The 16255-nt window shown below is 42.9% G+C and overlaps 1 protein-coding gene across 1 annotated transcript in view; it reads right to left on the minus strand.

Annotated features, from left to right (window-relative positions):
- The window catches only part of ABCA4 (ATP binding cassette subfamily A member 4), a 206443-nt gene extending 191356 nt beyond the window's left edge, over positions 1 to 15087 (minus strand). Inside the window, exons 1-4 of the mRNA XM_066597367.1 lie at positions 15004 to 15087; positions 14628 to 14718; positions 5706 to 5799; positions 2137 to 2278 (exon numbers count right to left, since the gene is read on the minus strand). Of these exons, the coding sequence (XP_066453464.1) occupies positions 2137 to 2278; positions 5706 to 5799; positions 14628 to 14711 (320 nt within the window). The 5' untranslated portion in view covers positions 14712 to 14718; positions 15004 to 15087. The remainder of the gene's footprint in view (positions 1 to 2136; positions 2279 to 5705; positions 5800 to 14627; positions 14719 to 15003) is intronic.
- Between the last annotated feature and the right edge of the window lie 1168 nt (positions 15088 to 16255).

The raw sequence follows: 16255 nt of genomic DNA on the forward strand, positions 1-16255 counted from the left end.
GGTTTTGTGCGAACACTTGTTTGGCCACCAGCTATTTTTCCCGGTTGCCTCGTACATGTGAGAGCTTAGTTTGGCCAAGTGTTCATGTGTTTACCATGAGGATAGTGGAGAAAGCTACAGCCAAATTCCTCAGCTGATGGCTTATCTCCAGGTAGATCAAAAGGACTGGGTGTTGAAATCCAACGTGCCGAACATCGGGAGGCCATCATACACATACAACAGTCGCTGTTCAACCTAGATTTGGTGGGTTCAGATTACTTTTATATAATGTGTATGGGGCCTTTAGGTTGATTTACATCTGTACTAACCGTATCCTGTTTTCTGTTTTGTCATAGGAGCAGAAAACCGAAAAGAACGGACACCAAATTACTGTAGCTACATGTCAGACACCAACAGTAGCCGACAGACGCCATTGACCTATAATGGGTCTGTCAGGTTTCTGTTGTGATGTCCATCATTTTACTGGTAAAAATAGTCATTTGGGCAAAATGACAGAATCTGCAATGAAGACTATGAACGGAACCTCTTAACTATATTTGTATTTCATTAAGTTATATAAATAGTGATGATGCCAGTTCAAGACAATCATGCACTATCTAGTAAAATGTGTACAATAAACATATTGTCACAGTGCCACCAGCACCGATCACTTCCAGGATTCGAGAAATGGTCCGGAGTACCTTCACAGCAGCAGCCCTGGACCACATAATGCACCCATCAGCGCATGCTCAGTATCATTTCAGTGCTGGATGCTAAGGGTCTAAGAATTCTCCTTGTGTCCAGCACTGATACGCTACCTAAGGTGATGGAAAGCTCAGCAAGCCTATCGGTCGCTTTTTGGATATTTATACCAGTTCTTCTTTGCTGAGGACATCGGTTATACTATTGTATATTGGTCTGTGTATGGCAGTGTTTTGTGTTAAATGTTCATCGGTCTCTGGTTTGATGTTCTTGTTCCTATCTGACCTTGGATCTTGCCTCATTCAAGCAGTGGGGTCGCATTTTTGAGGTGGGTGCTCTGCTTCGTGGTGGGTCCAGTCAGAGTGATTCAAGGAGTTCAATTAAGTAGGGCATCTAGATATTTACCTCAGCTAGTCAAATCCTAGGTCTAATTATTATATATCTCCACTGAATCCTAGTCGATCCCGGAATCCAGGTCCCTTGAGTTCGTCCATCGTTTTGTTGACAGGTTTGGAAAGATGTGATACATATACATTTTTTAGCATGGAAGCCTACTAGTGATGGTGGTATCCATCAGAAGCATTTGTCACAGCTGTCCAGTGAAAGTACCTATGCATTAAATATAATATTTTGGGCACGGAAGCCTAGGGGTGATATATAGCATCTATCGAGATATCCATTAAGTAAAAACTTTTTTTCATTGTATCACCATTAGAGATGAGCGAACCTACTCGGCCACGCCCCTTTTTCGCCCGAGCACCGCGATTTTCGAGTACTTCCGTACTCGGGCGAAAAGATTCGGGGGGCGCCGTGGGTGAGTGGGGGGTTGCAGCGGGGAGTGGGGGGTAGAGGGAGAGAGAGAGGACTCCCCTCTGTTCCCTGCTGCTACCCCCGCTCCGCTACGCCTCCCCCTGCCCCCCGGTGCCCCCCGAATCTTTTCACCCAAGTACGGAAGTACTCGAAAATCGCAGTGCTCGATCGAGTAATTACTCGAAACGAGTAGGTTCGCTCATCCCTAATCACCATACATATCGCCATACATCCCTTTTGGGGTGTGTTGGATTTTGATACAATTAAAGGACAGGCACAATAGTAGAACCCTTACCTCTACAGTCAATAATGGATTGATGTTTTCTGAAGTTTTTTCATGCCGTCCAGAATTGATAACATGAAAGAACGGGTGTAAAGCACAGATGCATTCAAACAATTTCCCCTACCCCTATACATAACTGTATAATCACGCTCTGTCTCTGTTTTTGCCATTTAACCTGTTCTGTAAAGTTTGTAAAGAATGCAGAGGAATGTTTCACCTGTGAGTGAACTTTTTCCTTCATGTGAAGACATATAGTGAACTATGAAGAAGCGTCCACAAATGCAATATGTCAAAGAGATACCCCGAGAATGTAAACATATTGCAGTCCAGGCTAATTGCTTAACATAGGCATGACTGCTTACATGGAATTGTTGTAGTTTGAAACCACGCCAGGTGACTCTCCAAGTGTAGGACTTCTAAAACAAGGGTTATTGCTATTGCAGAAAATTCCATGTAACCACGGCAACACCCCTGCCGAAGGCAGCGCCTTGTTTGGAAAATGGCCTGTGTAAATGGATAAAAACAGAGGAAAGAATTAAAATTTAGCTTTAGTGTTGAAAACAGCACTTGTCAAAACATCAGAAGTCTACGTGCTACATTCCTTCTCGGTTACTTGAAGTTTTTTTCCCCTTTTTTTTGTTGCTTGCGTCTGGACTTTATCTGCCTAAAGGTATGCATATCTTAAGCCTATGCGATTGAAGGGCACATCTTGACGTCTTCTCTTTACGATGACCAGTGGAAACTAAGATTCCTGATAAGGCGGCCATTTTGCAAGCAAAAATAAACAACTGTCTCTTTAAATATCCACAGATGCTGGAAATAACTACAACACACACATGGTAAATATAACATTAGCTATGTTAGAGAATCATTGATTCTGGCTTGCAACATGTTCTATGTATGATGAGATATTCTGGAATTTCTCTAGTTGGAAGACACTTGGCAGAAGATGTTTAAATAGCAATTAGCTGATATAATGATTTTATCAGAATTTTTCCAGTTAACTGTAGGAGTGGGACATTTGGAGCAGGAACGAGGAACCGGAAATTTCCTTGTCAGCCCTGAACTATTTTCAGATAATTCAAAATAAATAAATCTTGTTATTTGTATAGCGGCAACTTATTCCACAGCGCTTTCAGGTAATTTATTTATTACCCCCCCCACCAAGCTGGGTACTCATTTTACCGACCTCGGAAGGATGGAAGGCTGAGTCAACCTTGAGCCGGCTACCTGAACCATGCGGGGATTGAACTCGCTCATGACTTGAAGGTTGTGAGTTCAATCCCCGCAAGGTTCAGGTAACTGGCTCATGGTGGACTCAGCCTTCCATCCTTCCGAGGTTGGTAAAATAAGTACCCAGCTTGGTACCTGAAAGTGTTGCGGAATAATGTGGCGCTATACAAATAACAAGATTTTATTTATTTTATCTGAAAATAGTTCAGGGCTGACAAGGAAACTTCCGGTCCCCCATACCCCCCCCCCCCCCCAACTGTCTTCCAGCAGACTGTTTACAGCAGCCTTAGTCAGCAAATATAATCCTTATTGCATAGACTATATTTGTAGTCTGCGAGAGGATTTACAGAGAAGCCATAGGGAATTTGCTTTACTCTTCCAGGGCAGGCATGTTCTTAGATCACTACCGCAGCTAACTGAAGGGATTATGTTAATAACTTTATATACAGCATGGTCAAAATATGTGGACTGCCCTTTTAATTAGCAAGTTCAGCCACTCTAGCCACATTGCTAATAGGTACATAAAGGCACAGATATAGTCTTTATAGACATGTACTGTACAGAAGAGGTCAATGATTTTCAAAACAGAATACTGGCTGCCTTCCCAGTCGATCTGTTTGCAGAATTTCTGTCCAACCAGAGCAGCCAAGGTCAAATATAAGAGCTGTTACTGTGAAGAGAAAACTTTTAAATGGTCATAGAATTAAAACAATAGTGGAAATTTATTAAATGGGTTGTATTTAAGAAAAACTTTTACCACCTATCGACAGGATAGGTGATAGAAGGCTGATCAGAGGAGGACTCACCGCTGAGATCCTCATCAATCCATAGAACAGGGGTTCTGTGTCCCCGTCTCCTCCTCAAGCAGACTCATTGCACCCTTCGCAGTGGGAAGAAGACTGAATGGAGCGGTGGTTGAGCGCAAGGTGGCACCGCTTCATTCATTTTAAGTGGGAGTGCCAGAGATAGCGGAGAGCTTACACTCAGCTATTCCCGTCAGCCCCTTTGAAATGAATGGAGTAATACCATGCAAACTCATCCGCTGCTCCATTCCATCTGATATCACTGTGGGTGGTTGCAAAGGGCCTGACTTGACAGTAGACGGGGGCACAGGACTCCCGTTCTCGGGATCGCTCGGTGTCTCAGCAATGAGACCCCCATTGATCAGAATTTTATCAACTATCCTGTGGATAGGTGATAAAAGTTATTCTTGGTACAACCCCTTTAAGACCGGGATGTTATATGCTTGTCTTAATCCAAAGCCTACTGGGGGAAGATGCGTCCAATGTATTAGTAAGAGACACAAGGCTCTTAAGTTTTTACATCTTGAGATGTCCATGTCCCAAAAACAGAACTTTTCACCAGCTATGAGCTGGAGTAGATATCAGCTATAATTTACAGCAATTTCTGGTGTAAATTATACTAAATCTATAGGGTCAGGGACGGCCATGTCCTTCCCACTAATCGGCGCCCACTTTCTTGAAAAGTGATGCATATGGTATCAAATATAAAAAAGTTGTAAATGTTTGCAGAAATTCATGTGAATTACAACACTTGACTGAAGGCAAGCCTATATGTAGCGTAGAAGCAGTCAATGCAGCTACTATGGGGTCCTTGTAGACAGAGGGCCCAAATGAAGAAATCCTATGCAGGAACCCCTCTACATTGACCCTATAATGTTAGCAGACAAGTGTTTAGGCAATTAAAAGGGATAGACCACAATTGCATGTTTGTCTTTAAGCCTTTCCAATCCACTGTCTGACGTCTTCCAACATTCTGATTGAAGCCTGTACAGCTCTGATGTCGGAAGACCTCTGGCAGGGTATTCTTACTGTATATTACTTGCTGCTCTGTTGTTGGAGGTCTCTCCAGCATGTCACATACTGCAGTACTGGCTCTAGCCAGCAGATGGCACCATTGTATAATAGCAGAAAGAGAAAACCCCCTAGGAAACCCTGAATCCAAAATTGGATTGCAAAAGGTTAAAGCCTGATACATCCCTAATGCATTGAAACATAGCACCATACCTTCATATCACCTGACTATGTGATGTTATTCTGTGTTATTTCACTTGTGTTCCTCTGTTGGTCTTTTCCTGCTCACTGAGCACACCGGGCAAGTCTTCAGCTCACCACACATGACACCCATTTTCCACCAGGAAACTACATTTCCCAGCAGTCCCTGCTTCTCCCCCCAGCTCCCACCACCTTCATTGCGCTAGCCCTCCCTGTGCATTGAGAATGAGGAATCTACACATGCGTGAAGTCACTAGTGCTGCCATAGAAAACAGTGGAGACGGACTATGCATGCTCAGCCAGCCAAATAGAGAGCCAAGGATGTGTTCACTAGTAACAAAGGGACAGCACTGACTCCGCATGAGTTATTTAGTACTAAGAAACACTTCGTTATAGCAAATTGAATTTGCAAAGATTATTGTTTTGTCATATAGGACACAAGTCATTGATGAGATCTTGGGAATACCCCTTTAGAGCAAGTATCATAAAAGGAGCTGAAGGGCAAACAAGTGCCAAGTCCTGTCCAAGGTGGTTCGGGGTACAATTAAGTTAACAAGCACTAGAAAGTGGGCCCCATTCTTTGTATGGGGCCCCGCCAGATACATATCTTTAAGGTTTCTATAACACATTATTTGTTTTATGTAACACCAATTAAAATGATCATGAAAAACAAGATTCCTTACATTCGTGTTTGCCGTAGAGTGGGTTTGCATTTCTCAGCCACACCAGGACAAGAATCAGCGATAAGGGCCAGAAAATTTCCACGAAAAAGCGAAGCTGTCACATAAAAAAATGTAAAATTTAGTATCAAAACTAATAAAAATAGTCCTTATATGTTGTAACACATTGAGGAAAATATTTCAGACTAACATTAAAGTCAAGACTGAATGGAGGAGATTTATGAATGTGGGTGTGCAGATGCGTGGCTTATCTTCTGACCACATTAGAAGGGTATGTCCGAGTGCCAAGAGCTGTCTCCACAATCTGCCTACACCCAATATCCCGAAAGTGCATGACAGAGAGAATGAACAGGTGAGGTCACATGGTACGCTGAAACCACTGCTAGAGGACACTGAATATCTGCAGGTGCCCATCGTAATGATAGTTAGACCCACTGATTCGCAGTAAGGCCGAATTCACATGGATGTATTTGCGCGTTCAATTTGCAGAAAATAGAACCCATTGGCCGTTCCAAAGGCTGAGAGCCACGGTGTGTTTTTTTGGCACATGCAAAAGTTACTGTAAAAAAACGCTATTAGGCACGTAAATATGCAAAGCCCGATGCTGAAAGACGAAGCGCAAATGCACATGCAAATATGCATATGCTAGTGTGAATCAAGCCTTAGGGCTCTTTTACAAGGGTGTATTTGCATGTGCAATATTCAGAAAATAGAACCCATTGATTTCGATTGGTTGTTTTTGCACACATGTATTTTCCTGCGCATTTGAGCCGCGCAAAGTAAAAACCGCAACATGCTCTACTTCTCTGCAAATTGGCGTGATGTGCTGTATAATTCCGCTGGAATAGCCATTTCAGTGTGTCTTGTTTGCTGCGGGCAAATGAACATGCCCTGTAGACGGAAAAAAGTACAGTAAAATAAGCCAATACGCAAAAAAAAGCAAAGTTCGTTTCACAAATATGCAGCACTGATTCACGCACAAATGTGCATTATGCACGTGTAAAGGAGCCCTCAGAATATTTCCGCAAGACACACTGAAAGGCATAGCTTATTTGCGGCCATGTAATTCCAATACAATACTTGCATATTGCAGCTACTGCAGGTCTTCTGCAAAGAAATGAAAAATCCACAGCAAATCCACCTAATGAGAACATACCCTAAAGTTTCGGTCAGATGAGCAATTTTTTGCGCACCGATTTGATGCTCGCATGTGTTAAAATTGTGTGACCGGACAAAGTTTCATGCGCAGAAGACCCGAGCTTCATGCGCATGAAAATTGCCCATTCACTGTAGCATAGGGTTGCCACCCAGCTGCTCCAGGAGGAGAGAGAGAAGAAACCCCGAAGGGCTTAGGGATTTCCACATAGCATTGCTATGGAGAGAGCGGAGCTATGGGGGATGACCCATAGCAGGGAGGGATGCAGCAGGGCTATGGGTTAATAATCCCATAGCTCCGCTCTCTCCCCCTGCTATGGGTTAATCCCCCATAGCTCCTCTCTCCCCATAGCGCAAAAAGAGTGGACAGGGCTAGAGAGAGTGTGTAGGGCTACAGAGCTTCTCACTGAGAATCCCTATAGCAAATATAGAGTGGGCGGAGCTAGAGGGTGGATTCCCCTACTCGCGCCCCTCCTCGCACATTCCTGGGGAAGCCCACAGGGAAAGCCCTGTAACCCCACCCTCTCTCTCTCCCTGCAGAGAAATCCCTTGGGGAGAGAGGAGGAGGGAGTCCCCTACTGGCCCCCGCTGCTGAGGAATTGCCCAGAAGGGGGGCAGGAGGAATACCCCACTGCTTACAGCAGTGCATTTAAAAGGTGCTGCCCAGAAGCACATTTTAAATGCCCCTTTGTAAATTGCTGTTAGTCCCTGTGGTGATTAAGTGAACCCTCTGCGAGTCCCCTCATCCCTGCTGGGACTAACAGGAGTTTACAGTGGGAGATTTAACATGTTCTTCTGGGCTGCACATTTCAAATGTCCTCCTCTAAGCAGTGGGGAATCTTCTTTTCCTGCACAGGAGTTTCCATAAACTCCTGCTCCTATAGGAGTCAATGGAAACTTCTGCGCAGCTCGATACAAAAGGTAGGTCAGGTCCTATCTTTGGTGCGCACCACAGAGCTATATGTGACCTGCAGCATGTCCTATCTTTGTTAGGTGCGTGCCATTTCGCGCACCTGAATTCTCTCATGTGAGCGCTTAAAAAAAAACGCTCGTCTGTCCGAGCCCTAAAAGTGTACCATGATAAATGTCTCTATTGTAGAACCAACACAACTCCACTCCTGCACATCTCTTCTCTTTTATTGAAGTATATTGTCACATAGCAGACGGTAAAACATTCCATCACCTCAACCCCTTCTGCAGTCTTCACGACCCTCCTACCCGAGATTTACAACTGGGACACCATGATAAATGTGCCAGGAATGTTCACCTAAGATAAGTTCATGTACCACACCTGGAGGCGTCTGTCTGCACTACAGGCGTCCATAGCCGTTCTCACACCTTCACCTGCTGCATCATGGGTGTCGGGTTATACTGTGACATTTACACTTCCAATGGCCAGACACACTGCCTGCATTTAGAAAGTCATTTGCTAAGTAAAGGGATTATATTAAAGGAACGCTAACAATGACATAGTATCTGCTTTTTAAACATGACTTATTGTTTTTTGAGTCAATGAAGTTAAAAGTGTTTGCCTGCCCTTATCATTAGTTTAAAGGGAACCTGTTACGGGGTTCATGCTGCCTGTACCACAGGACAGGTGACCCCATGTAAGCGCCCTTTTTCATTGGCCAGTGAGAATCTGAACTATGTAAATGGATGCACCGAATGATCGATGAACAATAATTTGTTTGGTTGTTCAGTTTCTGCATGCAAAAAAACTGAACGACAATCAGGCAGTAAACAGGCAGTCGTTCATCTATGAACAACTGCCTGTTCACTGTGAGTGCAGGTGGACGGGCCGCAGCAATCATGCACCAGCTCCAGTCACTTAGCGATGATCACTTCTGTGTAAAAGCAGAGGAACGATCATCACTAGAATGACCTGTCGGGCATCTGCACCTGACAAGTCATCCCATGTGAAAGGGCGCTTATTCTGAAGTGCTGCGGCATTTCAGAAAAAAACACACTTTGAAGTTTGCTTGTTTGACTCGAGTCACAGAAGAAAGAAGGAAAAAGCAACAGGCTCTCCCCATCCACAGAACTCCGTTCTGGAGCCATACAGGCAAACTTCAGAGTGTGTTTATTCTGAAACGCCACAGCACGTACATAGGCCTGCCGTGCAGTCCTGTCCCGGGTTCATGTTGCTCATGGTTTGGGCAGCACGACCCTAGTGACAGGTGACCTTTAAGGGGGTTCTCCAGGATTAGAAAAACATGGTTGAATTCTTCCAAAAACAGCACCCCACTGGTTCAGCGGTTGCGCTTGGTATTGCAGTTTAGCTTGATTGAAGAGAATATGGCTCAGCGGCAGTATCACACACAAGCCATGGACCCATGGACGGGTGTGCTGTTATGCTTAGAAGAAAGCAGCCGTGTTTTCTAATCCTGAAAGCCTTTTAACCCCTTAATGATGCAGTCCTTTTTTTTTCCATTTTCATTTTGTCCTCCCCCTTTTAAAAAATTGTAGCTCCTTTATTTATCCATCGACGTCGCTGTATGAGGGCTTGTTTTTTGCGGGACGAGTTGCATTTTCCAATGGTAGCATATAATGTCTTGAAAAACTTGTAAAAAATTCTAAGTGGAGAGAAATGGGGAAAAAAACCGACATGACATGATATCTGTATTCTATGGGTCTGTACGATTACTCCAATACCAAACCGATACCGATTACCAAACTTTTTTACACGACCATATATTAGCCAGCGTTTTCACGGCCGGCCAATATACGCTTCCATCTGGGCAGTCCCCCCTTCCCTCCCCCTCACCGGCTCTCTGCCTCTCTCCTCTCCTCTGGCTGTTTGCAATGGGAGTGGGCGGGGTGGAACTAAGCTCCCGCCCCCTCCCCGCCCCTTGTCCACAGCCAGCAATGGGAGTGGGCAGGACAGAGCGGAGCTTAGCTCCACCCTCATCCCACCCACTCCCATTGCAAACGCTGCAGTGGAGGAGAGAGGCAGAGAGCCGGCGAGGGGTAGGGAAGGGGGAGACTGCCCAGATGGAAGCGTATATCGGCCGGCCGTGAAAACGCCGGCCGATATACGCTCATGTAAATAAGTTATTATATAGTTTGTTTGGGCTTTACTACTTATTATTAATTATTTTCTGCCGCCATCTGCTGTGCCAACTACCTTTTTTTATTTTTCCGTCACATAGTTGCCCAGCTTATCTGAGCTGTTGTCACTGGCTGTTGGCTGTAAGAAACAGCCGGCGCCCTCGTTGTGTGACGAGAGATCATCACACGATCTCTTCATACATACCCCCACACTGTAGGAGGTAAATGTACATCCTATAGCGTTAAGGGGTTAATGTCAACATATACTACCAAAATAACAACTATACAAATTATATATCAAAACACCCGAAATAAAATGAATATTTTATGTATTTTATATTTAGGTTTAAATATTTTAACTAGAGATGAACGAATGTACTCGGTAAGGGCGATTTCGCAATCGAGCACCGCGATTTTCGAGGACTTCACTACTCGGGGGAAAAGTACTCGGGTGCGCTGTGGGTGAGCGGGGGGTTGCAGTGGGGAGTGGGGGGGAAAGGGAGAGAGAGAGGGCTCCCCCCTGTTCCCCGCTGCTACCCCCCACTCCCCTCTGCAACCCCCCGCCCCACAGCGCACCCGAGTACTTTTCAACCGAGTAGTGAAGTACTCGAAAATCGCGGTGCTCGATTGCGAAATCGCCCTTACCGAGTACGTTTGCTCATCTCTAATTTTAACCTAAATATACTAATTTTTTAAAAAACAACTATAAATTTTTTAGCTTTTTACCCTTAATACAACTAGAAAACAGAAAAAAGTCAATAGCTCTATATATCATGGGGGAAAAAACGCAGCAAAAATAATTTTGGTAGCGGAAGGGGAAAAAAAAGTAGGGCAGGTAAACCACCACATGGGTGAAATCCCTAAAAAGTATCTGGTCCTTTAGGACCAAAACAGCCTGGTCCTTAAGGGGTCAATTGAATTCAGCCTGTTCAATTCACAGGAGTGCAAAGAAAACCTAGCGGACTGCTGGTAATTGTGTTACTCCATACAATTCCAACAATTCCTTAGATAGGTAGCTTTTGTATTTCTTAATCCATAAAAACAGTTTCCATGGCCTTCTAACAAAGAAAATCTGAAGCATTAAAAGCCATTTCAACCAATCAGAAACCGGGAAAACAATCATATGACATTACTGCTATATTAGCATCCACCATAAACTATTTCTCATTCCCTATTATTGACATATTAATATATATAGCATGTAATCATAATTTACTAGTAAACGTACTTGGTGATAAAACATCTCCCACGTTCTGCGCAATTTAGTTACAAATCGATATCCATTGTCTCGATTCGTAACTAACATGTCATTTTTATACAATATGGAAATATTTTTTGAACTAATCCAACAATTTCCTTGCATTACCGTATTGCGTGGAATAAGTGATAGCGGGTGTCGTACTTTTACGGTTATTTTTCACTTGCAATAATGAACTTCTGCTTTTATTGTGGACTATGTTTTTAGCTCTATTAACCCCTTAGGCCTCTTTCACACAAGCGTTTTATCGCGGCTATTTTGCCGCTATAAAACACTGGCTGGAAATCGTGACCATCTGAAGCATTGGATTCCAATACATTTGTTCAGATGGGCGATTTTCTGGTGTGTAAAATTGACCATCCGGAGGACTTGTCCTATCTTTTGCTAGAATACGCTAGCCGTACGCATAGATTGCTATGAGACCGGTCAGAAAAGAGAAGGGAGAGGGAGTTTAGCAGCGGCTTGTGCTGCTAAAGTCCCTCCCCCTCCCCTTGCCAGCATCTCCCATAGACTTCTACTGCGGCTATCAACCAGTAAGGGGAGGGGCAGAGAGCAGCGCTAAGGTCTCTTCCCATGGAATCCTGGGCTGCAGCATATATATACCAGAGCCTGGCCATGTGATCGGGCGAGAAAATGGGAGATTTAGCTGTGACTTTGTTGCAGCTTTCTCCCGTTCATGTGATTTTCAGGCCACGATTCGAGCGGCTGAAAATCTCAACGCCTGTGTGAAAGAGGCCTCAGTGATGAAGCCTGTTTGCGCCTTAATGACCAGTTAATGTTTCAGTTTTTTCATCATCACATTCTATGAGCCATACCTTTTTAATTTTTCCATTGACAGCCATATGTTTATTTTTTGCGAGACAAGTTGTATTTTCTAATGGCATCATATTAGGGTACATTGGGTAAATTGAATTGAAGGACAGACAATGACATTGGGTAAATTCATTGAATGACAGCTGAGCGCTTCCTGAGATTGGTCACAGCGCTCAGCCAATCACAGGCAGCGCTCAGCCATTCATTGAATTCAATGAATGGCTGAGCGCTGCCTGTGATTGGCTGAGCACTCAGCCAATCAGACCAGCACTTCCAAGAGGCGGGGATTTCTAAATCCCCGCATCCTGAAAGTGCTTTAGATCAGTGCTGGGATTGCAGAGAAAAGACGCATCGGAGACCGGACAGCGCTGCTAGGTGAATAATGTTTTTTGTTGTTTTTTTTTCTACACCTAGGGATGAATTTCAGGAAAGGGCTTATATTTAAAGCCCTTCCCCGAAAATCAGTGCAGGGGTTGCCTGCATCCCACTGCTATCAATAGGGCCAGCAGCAGCAGTGCTGGCCCCATTGAAACCAATATAGCACAGAGCTATGGTCACGTGCATTTTGCTAATGCGTGGAGCGCTTTTTTAGCGCACATAGGTGCGCAAAAAATACAGCTTGCCTGAATGAGCCCTATAGGGGGAATGGTGTGGTTTTGACGTTTTTTTTATTGCTTTTAAAAATATATATATAATCCTTTTTGAACTTTTCATTTTTGTCCCACTAGGGAACTTGATTATAAGCGTCTTTTATCATTCTTCTTATACACTACTATACATCAGTATAGTAGTGCATTAGAAAGCCTATGAGGTCAGGCAGAGGATGAGCCTCATAGGTCACCGTAGCTGGAAGACCTGGAGGCTATATTCAAGCAACCTATCAGGACCCTGTAATCACATCACAGAGGTCTGATGGGTGACAGAGGTAGCCCCTTCCCTCTGTCTGCCTTTTACATGATGCGGTCACAATGACCGCAGCATGTAAAGGGTTAAATAGCGGGAATCTAAGGTCTCTTCGAACACCGCTATTAGAGCAAGGGCCCGGCTGTCATCCGAAAAATTATGTTCCAATCAATATTTGACAACTGTTTTTTATTTAGTTTGCAAGCGTACTTTGCGGATACGGAAGGCCAATATAACAGTAATGTCATATGAATAAATGCAGTCCTAAGCACTCGCTCATGACCTGAAGGTTGTGGGTTCAATCCCAGGTAGCCGGCTCAAGGTTGACTCAGCCTTCCATCCTTCCGAGGTTGGTAAAATGAGTACTCAGCTTGGTGGGGGGTAATCAATAAAAAAGTTAACTGAAAGTGCCGCGGAATAAGTTGGCGCTATACAAAAAACAAGATTTATTTATATTCCCGGTTTCTGATTGGTTTAGATTGCTTCAGCTTTTTATTATAAGGATGCCATGACTAAGAGCAGTAACACTAGAAACGCATAGGAGCTATGGTATACACACCATGGAAACTGTTTTTATGGATTAAAAAAATGAAAGCTACATTTTTAAGGACTTTTTTGCCTTCATTGTTGCGCGGAGTATTATATTATTGCCTCCGTTTAGCATCAGAGCGCTCATTAATGCATCCAAATGTTTTTATTCATTAACATATTAATGCCTATTCACTGCAGTGGGCATGTATAGGCTAATGAGCTTGGCAGTTATTAATGAGCCAACATTACAGTCACAAAACTATAATTACACACTTAAAGTGCTAAATAGAGACACATAATGACAATTAGAGATCTATCAACAGCAGCTTGTTGACAGTCGGCAACAAAAGACTGGACCAGAGTGAAGAATAAGTGTGAAGAGTATGTAGAAGGCTGACACATAACAAAGCCCCTGCAACCACAAGTAGAAAAGAGGATGCAGGAGAACGGCTCCGTGAAGAGAAGTAACGCTATGGGAAAGTTTGGGAATTTTTAATTAAGTTTTGTCCAGAATTACCTTTGAAGACAACAGTATTGTTTTCACCAAGCGACATTTTTTTTAAAAGAAAACCAAAATTGTGTTTAAGGGGAATGTGTCATCAGAAAACGACCTATTATATAAAGCACATTTTTGTGTTAAGCAAATTTTTGGTAATTTTTTTTTATTATTTGGCCGCAATTTGTATTTTTTTTTTAAAATCCTAAAATCCTGCATTTTCACATTGACCACAGAGCCCATAACTAGTCTGTCACTTTCTGCTCTGTGGAGGAAGCTTTGCAGCAGTCATCTGACTAACATCACAGGCAGTATTACACTGAAACACCTATATGTAGGTAACACAGGATCCAATATTCACAAGAGGTATAATCTGTGGTTATCTACCCCCCTTCCTGCAGAATCTCCTCCACACAGGTCACAGGACATGTCTACAACAGTCTCCATACAAGTCAATGGGTCCCCTCCTGTCCATTGTGACTGACCCATGAGGCTGCCATAAAGCATATCTCTAAATCAAGATGGCCGCCCCATAGTCATGTATACACAACAGAATAAAAAATTCTACAATCAGAAAATTGAAACCGATTAGAAAAATATAATATGTTTCTCTATCTGGTTTTAATTAATAAAATAAATTGGTGATGTCGTCTCTTTAAGTTGTTGAAAGGCTATAAGTAATGAAGTGGAGAGTCATATCATGTGTTTATCTTGACAGTACCTTTTGCCGTTTACGGAGGGTCCAGTTTTTCCATAGCAATAGTCTAACCTTGGCACTGAACCTCACTCTTCTGAATACGGACATCCTAGGGCTGTAAGAAAAGGGGAAAAGTTATAATGTACAGCCGTAGTCACATATTCTGGATATACACATCCTGTAGAGATCATTCAGGAGAATTTCATTGATTGACATCCGTTATGTATCAAACTACTGATAATATTATATATATATATATATATCACCCTGTGGTCCACGTCATTTATGGTCATCATCAACAATTGCCAGAATCTGTGAGTCTGTCATTTTACCATACACATCAATGTTTCCATATTATTTCTCCTGTTAAAGGGATGGGAAGGGTAAAGGAGTATTTTACCTGCAGTTGCTCGTCAACTGGATTCTTTAGCATGACTTTTAGGATTCCAAATATGGGCAACGTTACGACTCTTTTCAGATAAGTCAAATGGCAAGCTATTCTTCAATGAATCCCCCTGTGTGCATAGTAAATTAAAATACCAAAAATGTTGGAAGCTTTCACTAAAGAACGTCCATGTATGCTATAGCATTAAGGTTTCCCCTCAGTGGAACTAAGAACCCAGCCAAAACAATTAAAGAAAACCCAGGTCCATTATTCCCCTTGCATTTAGTTGATAAAAAAGTTTTCTTAGACGGAAGAGGACAGAAAGAAAAGTCTATACTCATAAGAACCATCTAATAATATGGAGGTTACTTAATAATGTATTGTGCTACTCTACTTTTTACTGCAGGGTAGTCCAAAGTTGATTTCTTACAAGCATCTGCTATGACCAGTTTGTCAACTTTTTTGAATGCTCCCTATTTTCTCACTTGTGTTTCCTTATATTATGACTTGCAGCTGTGCACATAATTTCATATAAAAAAAAATATTGGATTTGCGGTGTATCATGCAGTTACATTGACAATAGTTGTGCAGTACCTAAAGCAATTGGGTAGATAATCTGACACTGAATTGGCAACTCATGCTGAGATAAAATACCAGAACCACTGGTGTAACTATAGAGGATGCAGGGCATGCAGTTGCACCCGGGCCCAGGAGCCTTGGGGGCCCCATAAGGCCTATTTTCTCCATATAGGGAACCCAGTACTATGAATAAAACATACTTGGGACTCCTGTTACAGGTTTTGCATTGGGGTCCAGGAGCTATAAGTTACGCCTTTGCGTTTAGAAATACAAATAATATTCTATTAGAAAAGTGTCTCTACACTTCTTTGCGTTAAGAGGTTAATAGAAGTTGGGGGGGCCCAAGATAAACTTTTGCACCCGGGCCCATGAGCCTTTAGCTACGCCCCTGACCAGAACATTAAATCTTTGAATCCTTCAGAAGCAGTATATTAAGAGAGGTCTTATCTGTGGTTTCCCAAATACAATACCGTTCATCTTCCTATTTAGGCTGTGCCCGAATAAGCTTCCTATTTGATCATATAACTTAACCCCTTAATACCTTGGCCAGTTTTGACCTTCATGACACTTCCCCATTTTTTAAGATCTGATATCTGTCACTTTATGGCGTAAGAACTTTATAAGTGGTTTTCCTTATCGAAATGATTCTGAGCGTATTTTTTGTGACACTTTGTTAGTGGTGAATTTT

Source organism: Eleutherodactylus coqui, chromosome 3 (genome assembly GCF_035609145.1).
Source record: "Eleutherodactylus coqui strain aEleCoq1 chromosome 3, aEleCoq1.hap1, whole genome shotgun sequence".
NCBI lineage: Eukaryota > Metazoa > Chordata > Amphibia > Anura > Eleutherodactylidae > Eleutherodactylus > Eleutherodactylus coqui.